The 12,500-nt window shown below is 41.5% G+C and overlaps 2 protein-coding genes across 2 annotated transcripts in view; both read left to right on the forward strand.

Annotated features, from left to right (window-relative positions):
* clic4 (chloride intracellular channel 4) overlaps nucleotides 1–7,694 on the forward strand; it is a 25,498-nt gene extending 17,804 nt beyond the window's left edge. The window contains exons 3-6 of the mRNA XM_017475648.3: nucleotides 2,296–2,421; nucleotides 2,512–2,618; nucleotides 4,004–4,185; nucleotides 4,532–7,694. Coding sequence (XP_017331137.1) covers nucleotides 2,296–2,421; nucleotides 2,512–2,618; nucleotides 4,004–4,185; nucleotides 4,532–4,696 — 580 coding nt within the window. The 3' untranslated portion in view covers nucleotides 4,697–7,694. The remainder of the gene's footprint in view (nucleotides 1–2,295; nucleotides 2,422–2,511; nucleotides 2,619–4,003; nucleotides 4,186–4,531) is intronic.
* A 3,173-nt stretch (nucleotides 7,695–10,867) lies between these two features.
* Nucleotides 10,868–12,500, forward strand: part of crybg1a (crystallin beta-gamma domain containing 1a) — a 77,513-nt gene continuing 75,880 nt past the window's right edge. Inside the window, exon 1 of the mRNA XM_017475649.3 lies at nucleotides 10,868–11,162. Coding sequence (XP_017331138.1) covers nucleotides 10,921–11,162 — 242 coding nt within the window. The 5' untranslated portion in view covers nucleotides 10,868–10,920. The remainder of the gene's footprint in view (nucleotides 11,163–12,500) is intronic.

Below are 12,500 nucleotides of genomic sequence, written 5' to 3' on the forward strand. Positions count from 1 at the left end.
TATCTCAAGAACCGTAAGTCCTCCTCCTTTTGTCCATCTTATTACACGGGATAAACTGGATTTATCTCGGCCACGCCCACTAATTTCCTCCTTTAATGATTTTTTTCGTTAGTTTTTTGCTGATTTGCATAACTTTTTTTGTGAACTAGTCGTAGATCTTCACAAATCTGTTGTGCAACTGCTCGAGAGTGCAGAGCCGGATAACGAGCGTCAAAAACACGTACGCAAGCAATATGGCCGCCTCACGTGCGTCGGTCAGTGTTGAGGAGGCGGAGCCGGGTTACTCGACTCACGGTGGCTTGCGTGGATTCGGACAAAACGTGAAAGGCGCGTACAGGACAAGATCGCGTGGCTTCTGTTCAAAGTTTGGGGCGTGGTCATGACTAAGGGCGGGGCTAAAGAGAGATGACAGTTTCATCTCAGGAACCGTACGTCCGATGACGCCGAAATAAGTTCCGTTCCGGTCTTTGAACCAATTTCAAACTTGTTCATGACCGGTTGTTAATTCTTTGGGTCGTCTTGTTGTGTGTTTTTTTTTTTTTTTTTTTTTTTTTTTTTGGAGTTTGCAAATTTGCAGTGCGCCCCGAAGCGACTTTTATTTGCATTCGTTATGCTTCATTCTGAATGTGCTCGCATGTGTTAATCCGGTCTAAACTACCTTCAAATTCGTGATCTGTAATCACGAAATCTGTAACTGTGTGTGTGTGTGTGTGTGTGTGTGTTAGTGTGTTAAAAGGAGTGGCGTTTGTTCCAGGTCAGCAAACTGCTCTTTCATCTGAGTTTTGTTATATGTAGCAAAAAGCCACCCACTCCACAGACACACCTGGAACGAACGAACGAACACACACACACACACACACACACACACGTACGACAGCCCTTTGTGTTGCAGCAGTCAGTTTCTGGAAACGACCGGTCCGCTGGTTATTGTTGTTCTCCAGATGAATCCTGACCTGCGTGTGTTCAGCCCAAACAGAAGGGAACAATCCTTTTATTCAAAACACACACACACACACACACACAGGTTTTTAGATGAATATTGGTGCTGGAAATGAAAAAAACAGACTGTTTTGGATTCGTGTAAGTGTGATGGTCGACTGTCGCACGTAATGACTTTTATAATCCCGATGGTTTAGTGTTTAGCACGTTCTCCTCGCATCTCCGCGGTTAGGGGTTCGATCCCCGTCTCCGCCCCGTCTCCGCCCCGTCTCCCCGCGACCCTGTGTAGGATGAGTGGTATAGAAGTGGCATATATCTCTCATCAACAAGGCGTTTCCACCCACAGAACTCTCGCTCACTTGAAGTTTTTTGTTTTTCACACCATTCTGAGTAAACCTTGGAGACTGGTCTGTGTGTGTGTGTGTGTGTATGTGTGTGTGTGTGTGTGAGAGAGAGAGAGAGAGAAAATCCCAGGAGATCAGCAGTATCTGAATTACTCCAACCAACCCATCTGGTACCAACAACCATGTCACGCCTTAGAAACGAGACTTTTTCTTCATGCAGATGTTTGACGAGGACATTACCCGTATCCGCGTTTGTTCCCCAGATGTGGAACCGTGAAACAGATACCAAGTGTAGTGTCAGCCTTACTACAACGAACGGTAGACGTAGATGTGTAGTTCTAGCGTTACAAAGCGCAGCAGGTACCGTAGGTCGACCGGCTTGGATAAACACGTGAACAGAGGGCTGTCTCATCAACAACAGTAACATCACCCACTAAACAAACCCGGGTTCTCTGGGCGTGTGTTCAGGTGGCTTGTGGACTTCCATGTAGTCGATCCAGCATCTTTCATTTCCTCCCCACGTTTCACAACATTAACAAAAGCAACCCGAGTAAACAGTTATTTATTTATTTATTTATTTCACTGAAGCATAACTGGAGATCAGTCTTTCACTTTCACTGAAGGCCGGACATTCTCCGTTAGGATTTTGTGGTAGAGAGCAGAATTCATGTTTCCCTCAATTACTGCAAGCTGCCCAGACCCTGAAGCAGCAAAGCGTCCCCACACCATCACACCGCCTCCACCATGCTCGATCGTCGTTACGATGTTCTTTTTGTGGAATTCAGAAGAAATCAGAATGGGGCAAATACTTTTTCACAGCACGGTGAGTGTGACTCAGACTCGAGTCGCAAACTGGAGCGCCCGTCTCTGGTGCAGTGTGAACGGCGATATAAGTGAATAGGGATAGATGTACAGTAGGGTGAATATGAGAAAAGGGAAGAAAAAATAATAGACTGTGTGTGTGTGTGTGTGTGTGTTGACACTTCTGTGTGTGTTTGTGTTGTCTCGTCAGGAAACCAGCGGATCTTCAGAACCTGGCTCCGGGAACGCACCCTCCTTTCATCACGTTCAACGGCGAAGTCAAGACTGACGTCAACAAGATCGAGGAGTTCCTGGAGGATGTGCTCAGCCCACCCAAGTGAGTGTGTGAGAGTGTGAGCGCGTGAGTGTGTGTGTGTGTTACACGTACATGCGTTTTCACGCTGCCGTGTGGTGTTTTTACGCTCAGGTTCACTAAGCTCAGCGCCAGGCACCCCGAGTCCAACACGGCCGGGATGGACATCTTCGCCAAGTTCTCCGCCTACATCAAGAACTCCAAACCAGACGCCAACGAGGGTGAGAGAGCGTGTCACGCCATACACACACACACACACACACACCAGCCTCTTTGTGTATCCTGAGTGATGATGAACAAACATGATAAAGGTGTGAATGCATAATGTGAAATGTAAATCAAACACATCCTCGTTGAAACACACGCACGCACGCACATGCGCGCACACACACACACACACACACACACACACACACACACACACAGACAGCGGTTGTCTTCCGCAGTTGTTTGCTGATAGACGTTGCAGCGCGACTGCCTCGAGCTCCTCTTATCCATAATTTACATATCACACAGGCAGGAACACACCCCACGCTTTACATGCAGCTCCGACACAAAGACTGCGAGGGCTTCAGGGAAACGAGGCCAGGCTAGGAGAAGATAAACAGAACAAATACATCAGCTGCCGCTTTAACGTCAGCGTTATTCTGCGCTCTGAGTGCTCAGAGCTCAAAAACGACTGATATTTCAGGGGAAAAGTCAACATTTCTCCACAATTCCCCAAAAATGACTGTCTAATTAATGTTAAACAACAAAAAAGTTTACACTTAAAGAGACCTGATTGTATTTGTTTATGACTGTCATTATATTTATTCATTATATTTGAGATGCAAGTGATTTTTGTGCAAAAGTAGTTTTTAGCTATGTATTTCTTACTTAATTCTTTTTTTTAAAATTTTTTTTTAAAGTTGATACTCAAGGTTTTTTAATGCACAGAATACAGTATATAGTATGAATATGTGAAAAAACAATCACAAGAAGTGTAAACAAGATCAATTATTACCTCCGTGTGTATTTGATGAGATGGCTTTCCTTCCACAGGCGACGAGTTTGTTTATAGACGTTGCACTTGTAGTCTTGCGCCCTCGTGTGGCTGCTGAGGGAATTGCCAGGGCGTAGGAAGTGTGTATTGCGACGGAATTCTGTCTAGCTGTAAATATAAAATAACGGGGTCATGTAAACATTAAAGCGAATGAAACCATGCTGAAAATATATGACGATAATTTGTATATATTTTTTTTACGAATACACCGAGTTTACACCACAGCGAGGCCCGAGTTCTCGAATCTGATTGGTCAGAAGTCATGGATTCATTTTATATATATCTTTTTTAAAATCTGTAACATCACGAAGTTCATATTAACGCACTCGTTCTAATAAGTTATGGTTTCTATAGTAACCGCTCATTCACGGTGACCTGAAGTGAAGGAAGGAGTCTCCGGTGTCGGCGCTTTTTGTAAAGTTTGTTAAGAATTCGCGCTGCTTTTTTGCGGTTTCTTCTAACATGACGAGCCGCGTCGTGTTTTGTGTAGCGTCATTTATTATACTGATGTAATTAACACAGTGTGTGTGTGTGTGTGTGTGTGTGTGTGTGTGTGTGGAGCAGCTCTGGAGCGAGGCCTGCTGAAGACGCTGCAGAAGTTGGACGAGTACCTGCGCTCGCCCCTGCCCGACGAGATCGACCACAACAGCATGGAGGACGTCAAGGTGTCCAGCCGCAAATTCCTGGACGGAGAGGAGATGACGCTGGCCGACTGCAACCTGCTACCCAAACTGCACATCGTCAAGGTGACCGGGGAAAACAACAATAACAACAACAACAACAACGTGCCAGTGTCTTTTTTTTTAGCAGATATACTTTTAATATGATCATATAAACATGAGCTCTGACGAGTTCGGAATAAAAGCACACAGTCTGTTCTACTTAACCCCTTCATACATAAATATATAAATAATAATATATATATAAATGATAATAATAATAATAATAATAAAAACAACAACAACATTCCAGATTTTTTTAGATATTTTTTGTCATATGAAATGTCGATTTATTTATTTATTTTTTCCTCTTCTCCTTCTTCTGAATGATCACTTATTAAAAGCAGTTTGTTTACCCGTCTCTTCGGCGCAGGTGGTGGCGAAAAAGTACCGAGGCTTCGAGATCCCTAAAGACATGACGGCCGTGTGGAAGTACCTGAGCAACGCGTACTCCCGCGACGAGTTCACCAACACCTGCCCCAGCGAACGGGAGATCGAGATCGCCTATGCCGACGTGGCCAAGAGGCTCGTCAAATAAACACCCTCGCCACCAACAAACAACAACAACAACAACATCCCCCTTTCCCTCCTCCTTTTCTTTCCTTTTATCACCCCCAACACTGGGACGTCTTTATTTTCACACAGGGGAAAAAAAAAACAAAACAACTACAGACTCTTTTTTTTTTTTTTTTTCTGTTTCTTTAGAGTTTATAAATAATAACCCAGTGCATGACACATATATAAATATATATATATATATTTTCTTCCTTATTCATACTTAAAGATTCTACATTTGAAGGTTAAATCTGTTGAATTACTTTTTTTTTTTTTTTTTTTTTTGTATCACATGAGAAGTGCAAGTGTTAACGAGTTAACGAGTGTGTATTGGTACAGCTCAATATAGCTCGCACATGTATACACACACACACACACACACTCCTCTTCCTGTAGCAAGCATGCTGTGGTGTGTGTCCACCAGCCTTTTATGATTTAGGCAAAAAAAAAACAACCTAAACGCTTTTATAAGCTTGCCCAGCGAGCATCTATGAAGTTTTCTCGTTTCGGAATGGCGTTGAAACAGTGTTGGAAGCTCCAGTGTTTTTGTTTGTTTGTTTTTTGGGGGTTGTTTTATTTTTTTTTTTATTGTTGAGCGCTCCATCAAGCACCGCCCGCTCATCAGACTCCGACATGAAAGTAGACCTTTAAATCGAAATCGGTTTCGTTTTCTTTTTTTTTCTTCTTCAGCAGGTATTACTAACCTTTTTATTGTTTATTTTGATAAACACGCGGCCGGCAAAGCAGGTCATTTAATTCATTTCAGGTGTGCGCGATCGTACTTTCACATCGCAGACGTAAGAAAAGGAAAAAAAAAAGAAAAAAAAGATGTTAGTTTAGAAATGAACGCTAACAGGATGTCGTGTACGCATGGGGACAGGGTGCCAAAACTTTTACAGATGACCCGAAGGTGACGAGAAGTCCTGCCGAATCAGCAGGTGAACTCGGCGGTAATTTAAACATTTGACTCTCAAATTTTTTACTTTTTTTTTTTTTTTTTTTTTTTTTTAAACATTTGAATGTAGCTGAACGAAGGCCTTATTCAGGTGCACGAGTTTTAATACGACGCCTCCTCCTCCTCCGGCCGCCATCGTTTTCTTACAGCGCCGCGCGCGTGTGATTCAGCTTTGTGTTTTCAACGTCGATAAAGAAAAAGGGGGGAAAAAATGCAGCGTATCATCGACAGAGAAAACAAACAAAAACAAATGATTGTACTCTCGAAGGAAAAAAATGACGTAGTGATCTAGAAGGACAGAATTATTACCACTTTGTTCTTTTTCTAATATTGGATGGGTTGAATATTGAATATTTTTTTTTTTTTTAAGTAATTTGAAATAAAAAGGTACAAAAGTGCATTTTATTTTTCGTTCCATAAATATATGTTCTCTTGTTGGAACTGTTCCATCATAACAACACGCCGCTCGGGATAACGGCGTCTGCGCGATGCCTTAAATGTAAATGTACTAACGAGCTTCTGTGTTTGTTTTCCGGGCGGCGCTGATGCGTGTGCATCCATACAGCCATGATGATGATGATGATCGGGACCCGTGTTTAATCTCACACCGCATTCAGAAGGAAAAAACACACCACACGCTCCAACGGTGCACTTTCCAGATGTGACGGGACCATCTGAGGAAACAAAGCCATGTTGTTCAGGACCTTAAAAAGTGGCTTAAATGATTTAAAGGTGCGGTCTGTAATTTTTCCTATAGATCTGCGCTCAGCATTTTAAAGTCAGTGTAGATAACACCGGCGATGAGTTTCCCATAACGGAGAGCCGCGTTAAACGGTAAAGCCGAGGAGCCGACGTTTACGTTTCGGCCGTGACACGCCTTACTGCCTTCGATCCGTTGCTACGGTGACGCGGGAGACACCTTCCGCTAAAATGGGTCGGACCGAACGCGCGTGAAAAACACGCATTTGTGGTTGCTTTTAAGTACAATGAGTAGCTCCTACACGGGCGGAGTCACACGGGCGGAGTCCAGGATGTGGAGTTAGGCTTATGCTTGTGTACTGTATGTATAGGAGGAGTTGGATTAGATCCAGCTTTATGTCCTGGACTCCTGGTTCACATAGCAAACATCTACTAAAATAAATAAGCCGTCTCGTTTCAAACAGGTTACTGTGGTAAAATTCCGTTTGATCTCTGGATTGGATTTTCTTGTTTGCAATATTAACAATGTTGGTGCCTCTGTGGTAAAGCGAGCACCACACTGAACTCTCTCTCTCTCTCTCTCTCCCCATTATCTTACTTGTGTTACCCCCCCCCCCCCCCCCCAGCTTTAAATTAGCTCCTCCCCCAAGCCAGAACAGGATTGTTCAGCTCCACCCGTTTTTCCGATTTCTGCGCGTTTTTAACGTTACAGACTGCCCCTTTAATACGAGACATCATCGATGAAATGGGTATGATAAATAAAATAATCACAAATCTGTTCAATTTCACAAAAACAGTCCGGGGCGGGGGTAAAGCCGAGCGAGGTTTTCACTCTTTTTAAAAAGAGAATTCATTCCAAACAGCTCCGTTTCTCCTGATGAAGTGCTGGAAAGTTCTAGTACGAGTTTTACTTTACTTCGTGCGCTCTCCACCAGGCCCGTCAAAACCCGCGCTCAAAAACGGACCGCCCGATATATACCCGGAATTAATGAAGGAAAAGAACGCGGTGATCCGAGATGTTCCTCAGAACTCCGATGGTCTGGACTGAATCACGTGCCTTCTGAAGATCTCACCATCAGCAGGCAGTACAGCTATATTACATTTTTTATTTTGGTCTTGTTCAGAAAGATGACGGATGTGAATTCTTGTCTCTCGCCGATGTCCGACTCCGATACTGAATGTTGAAGGTGCCTTCTTTTCTATTTGTTTGTTTTCCCATATAACACACACACACACACACACACACTTTCCTACACTGCTCATTGAAATGCTGCATGTTCCGCCATCACGCTCTCGTTAATAATAAACTGCTGGCAGCTATGACTAATGTGGGCTTTATTTATTCAGCGATTAGGGTTTGAACGTTAGATAAAGTGCTCAAGTAGAGAAATAATGATGCTAATAAAAACAGATTACTCATCTCATCTCATCTCATCTCATCTGAAAGCCATCAGCGAGGAAGCTATAGACTTGTGTAAACAAATATATGATAAGGAGAGAGAGTTATGTTCTCCATGTTCGTCCACAAGGTGGCACTGCAGCGAACACAACACGGGTGTATGTGAAAGCCTTTCTCACACGGCGGTGCTGAATCCTGGATGCTGATTGGTCAGACCGGTTTTCTCTAAACAGCAGCTCTGACAGTAGTGAGTGTTTATATTATAGAACGTTTTTTTTTTTTTTTTTTTAAATCTTTTGACGTTTATTTAACTTTTACGGAAGGAGTCTCCAGTATCAGAGGTAAAGCTGTAACTTTGCGATATTTCCTGACATCTCCAGGACGGAAGAGTTTCCGCTTGAATGTTTAAACATGACATTGTGGGCGATTTAAAGGAAAAGAGAGAGAGAGGCCGGTGAGGGAACGGTTGTTTATAGCTGCTGTAACGTAAGCGAGAACAGGAACGGACTTTCACGGACGTTCTACGACGTTAAACGCGATTCTAAATGTATTTGAAAAGTAGTTAAAAGACCTGTTGTTTAATAAATATACATTTTTAAATGGTCGGCAAATTGCTGCGGTATAAGCGGAATAAAGCGCCGTTTAGCAGTACAGGATATTTCACGTTGTGTTTAAAGCAAATTTCCTACAAACATCCAAAGAAGGATCTCAGAGTACTGATGACGTTCATCCTGAAGCTTACGAACTGAAGCGTAACATGTTCTTCACCGTATTTTTACTCTAAATGTTTTTGCAGAAGCAGCCAATAAATGGGGGGGAAAAAAGAGTTTACCTCTCATCATTCTTATTAACGTTACGGTGACTTTTAAAAAAATAAAAAAAATTTGTAGTGTTTACATGAACATCAAATTCCGCTTAAGGTTTTAAGGTGTATTCGGCTTGCAGCCATATTCCGAATACGAGGTTTATATGCGTACAGGCATGGGAATATCCCTGTATACGCGACAGTTGTTGTAAGTATAAACACCTAGCCTACAGCTAAGCATACGTATACATCTCATTTCAGTGGATTTTCTGAAAAACCTGTTTACATGACTCGACACTCAACATCGCTAAGTTCTGATAAATATCGTAATATTGATGTGTATGTAAACGTAGTCACTGATTCACTGTGAATCTCTGAATTAAACGATGTAAAACGAGCCAATTCTGCTTTTAAGTTCTGTACGGAACAGTTTGCGGGGGAAAAAAGTTCAATATTAATTATATAAATGATAGATATCGGTAATTATCATTAGCTAGGGTTTCCAACCCTGGTCCTGGAGAACGCTCTGTCCTGCACTTTTCCTGCTCGAACACACCTGATTCATCTCAGCAAGACCGGTTAGTTAGTTCATTAGACATGTGCAGGACACGAGGTTCTCCAGGAACAGGGTGGGGAACAACCTGTAGCACACAGAGACACTCCAAAGTTCTCCACAGGAGGTAGGGAACAGTCACAGAGCACACTACACCGCTGCAGTGAGAAATAAGTCCAATCTGGCAACACATGAACTAGCGAATCCGTTAACGACTCACTTGACTGAATCGATTCTTTCTTTGGAACAAACGCGTTTAAAGGAATCGAGGATTTGAATCGTTTGATTCATGAGCGGACACAACTCTGACGTTCATACTGCGTTGTGTTTGTATAAGAACCTGTTTGTTTTTTTAAATAGAAGAAAATAAATGTCAATAAACTGTGAGCTAATAGCAGTAATAGATAGTAAACACACCATTTACAATTCAATCCAGTTTCATTTTCTAAAAACACACTGACAGTTCACCTCATTGTCCAGTGTAGTGTAGTGTAATGTAATATAGTGTGGTATAGTGTAATATAGTATATTATATTGTAGTAGTATAGTGTAGTGTAGCATAATGTAATATAATATAGTATAGTATAGTGTTGTATAGTACAGTGTAGTGTATTATAGTGTACTATAGTATAGGGTACTATAGTGTAGTATAGTACAGTGTAGCATAATGTAATATAGTGTGGTGTAGTGTAATATAGTCTTGTATAGTATATTATAATGTAGTATAGTATAGTGTATTATAGTATAGTATAGTGTACTATAGTGTAGTGTAGTATAGTGTAGTGTTGTATAGTGTAGTGTACTATAGTGTACTATAGTATAGTGTATTATAGTATAGTGTACTATAGTGTAGTGTACTGTAGTGTAGTATAGTGTAGAGTAGTGTAGTGTAGTATAGTGTACTATAGTGTAGTGTACTATAGTGTAGTGTACTATAGTGTAGTGTAGTATAGTGTAGTGTAGTATAGTATACTATAGTGTAGTGTTGTATAGTGTAGTGTTGTATAGTATAGTGTAGTATAGTGTAGTATAGTGTAGTGTAGTATAGTGTAGTGTTGTATAGTATACTATAGTGTAGTGTTGTATAGTGTAGTATAGTGTAGTGTACTATAGTGTAGTGTTGTATAATATAATGTAGTATAGTGTAGTGTACTATAGTGTACTATAGTGTAGTGTTGTATAGTGTAGTATAGTGTAGTGTTGTATAGTGTAGTGTAGTATAGTGTAGTGTAGTATAGTGTAGTGTGAATACAAACTATTTTTATAGCCTTTATGAAGGAATTAGTTCAAACAGGCAACGTGTAGCTTAACGATCAAGAGTCACTCGACTCTTTTGAACAGAATAATATAGATGAATAAACTCTGCGATTTGATTCGTCTGTTTGATGATTAGTAAAAAGAAAAAAAAGAAGTACAATTGAATTGATATAGACGAGGTATACAACTATTTTCCATGTAGTGAAAAACAAACCCAATTAAAATAATTGAGGGTTTAATTATATCCTAATTTGAATCGAGACTATTTTAAAATCCTTAGTGTTCTTTTATATTAAATCCCTCGTCTAACTCCTCATCCCTCTAACCTCAGAGCTCTACCATGAACGTTCGACTCATTGCTCCTGAAGGAGAAACGACTCACTTCCCAAAAAGAGTCGTTTCAAAAGAACCGAATCACTTCTTCAGTTTTTTTGTTATTGTTGTTCGGATCAATCAAGAGTGAGTCATCGTTTACAAACTCGCAGCGCGCGCGCTTTTCCCTCGCCACAAGCGTCTCTCCTCCCGAACCTGCAGCGATCATGAGCGCGCCGAAAACTTCCACGTTTAAGAAGATCTTCCTGAAGTCCAAGTCCCAGGAGAAGGAGGACAGGGAGAAATGGGAGAGCTTACCGAGCGCGCGCGCAGAAGCTTCATCACCCACGAGCCCGAGTGAGAAGAAGAAGAAGAAGAGGTTCGGCTCGTGGCGCTCCAAAAAGAAACCCGAGTCCTTCAACAACAACAGTAGCAGCATCGAGCAGCTCGACTTCACCAGCAGCCACATGTAAGTGCCATCAGCCTTCCCTGTGCTCTCAGGTGCGTCTCTAACACCACACGGGACTCTGGACTCACCTGGACTCGCCTGGACTCTTAATGCGCATGCGCAAACGAAACAGTGCGGTACTTTCCTGCTCAGGTATACAGGTAGCAAACTGTACATTCACGATAAAGTTAATATAAAAATACACCGTAATAATTCATTTATAATAAAGAATTAATCAATAACTAAAATACCAATTCATTCATTCATTCATTCATTAATAATAAAATAAAAATTAAAAAATCCTGTTTTTTAAAAAATCCTCCTTTAAATGTCAAACTATGTCCACTATGTATTTATTTATTTATTTATTTTCGCAAAGGTCCCACATGAGTCAAATAAAAACTTTTGTTTAAAAAATTAATTATTTATTGCGATTAGGTGCTACGGTAATCATTAAAAATATATAAATAAATAAATGAATAAATAAATGAATAAACCATCTCCACTTGGCTCAGTGCGAGTGTTCCAGTGTGTAACGAGTCTCCAGATTACGTCCTAAAAAAAAAAAAAAAATCCCCATTCGGTTGTGTACAGGTCCTGATGAGCCATGTGTTCGGAAGGTCTTTCCACCTAGTGTCTACTTTAGGGGCCCGAAATCGTGAAGGTCACTCGGAGGGAGATCTGGAGAACACAGCGGAGGTTTTAATTTGACTCGTTAAAAAAAACAGTTTCATCGTGCTCTTAGACTTTGGATGAAGGTAGTAAAGATGTCGTGTTGATGTTCGGGTGCAGGGTGCAGGAGCGAGCTCGTGGACTGGGATAAGACTGTTGAGGGTCAGTTATGGAAAGTGTATTTCGGAGTGAAGTCCTGAAATGGCTCTGAGGCGGGGCAGGTAGCGTTGCTCGTGTGGTGTCGTGTTGTTGTGAGCTGTCGGTGCGACAGAAAGTCTGTGGCTGGTTGAATAGCTGAGAACGAGTCGAGCTCGTGTGCGGCGAGGAACGCTCGGGCCGGAGGGGATCATCATCATTACAATGAAGTCAGACCTCCTGGTTGGGTTCAGTCCAACACCCGGCGGCGTGGAACAAACCAAACACTCAACGTCTATCTATACCTCTTCAGTGTGTGTGTGTGTGTGTGTATGTGTTCTGTCTTACGACCGATCCTTCTTGCTTTAAAAGTTTTTCGAAAGCATTTGTGGAGCTTCGTGGAGATCTTCAGCGTTGTTCTTCGTGAGATTAATCCGATTGTTGTTCGTTTGTGTATTTATTTATTTATTTTTAGAAAGGTGTTTACAACAACAACTTTTGTAAAAAAAAAAAAATAAATTCTCCAACTCCGGTGAGAAAGTGTAATACTAG

Source organism: Ictalurus punctatus, chromosome 9 (assembly GCF_001660625.3).
Source record: "Ictalurus punctatus breed USDA103 chromosome 9, Coco_2.0, whole genome shotgun sequence".
Taxonomy (NCBI): domain Eukaryota; kingdom Metazoa; phylum Chordata; class Actinopteri; order Siluriformes; family Ictaluridae; genus Ictalurus; species Ictalurus punctatus.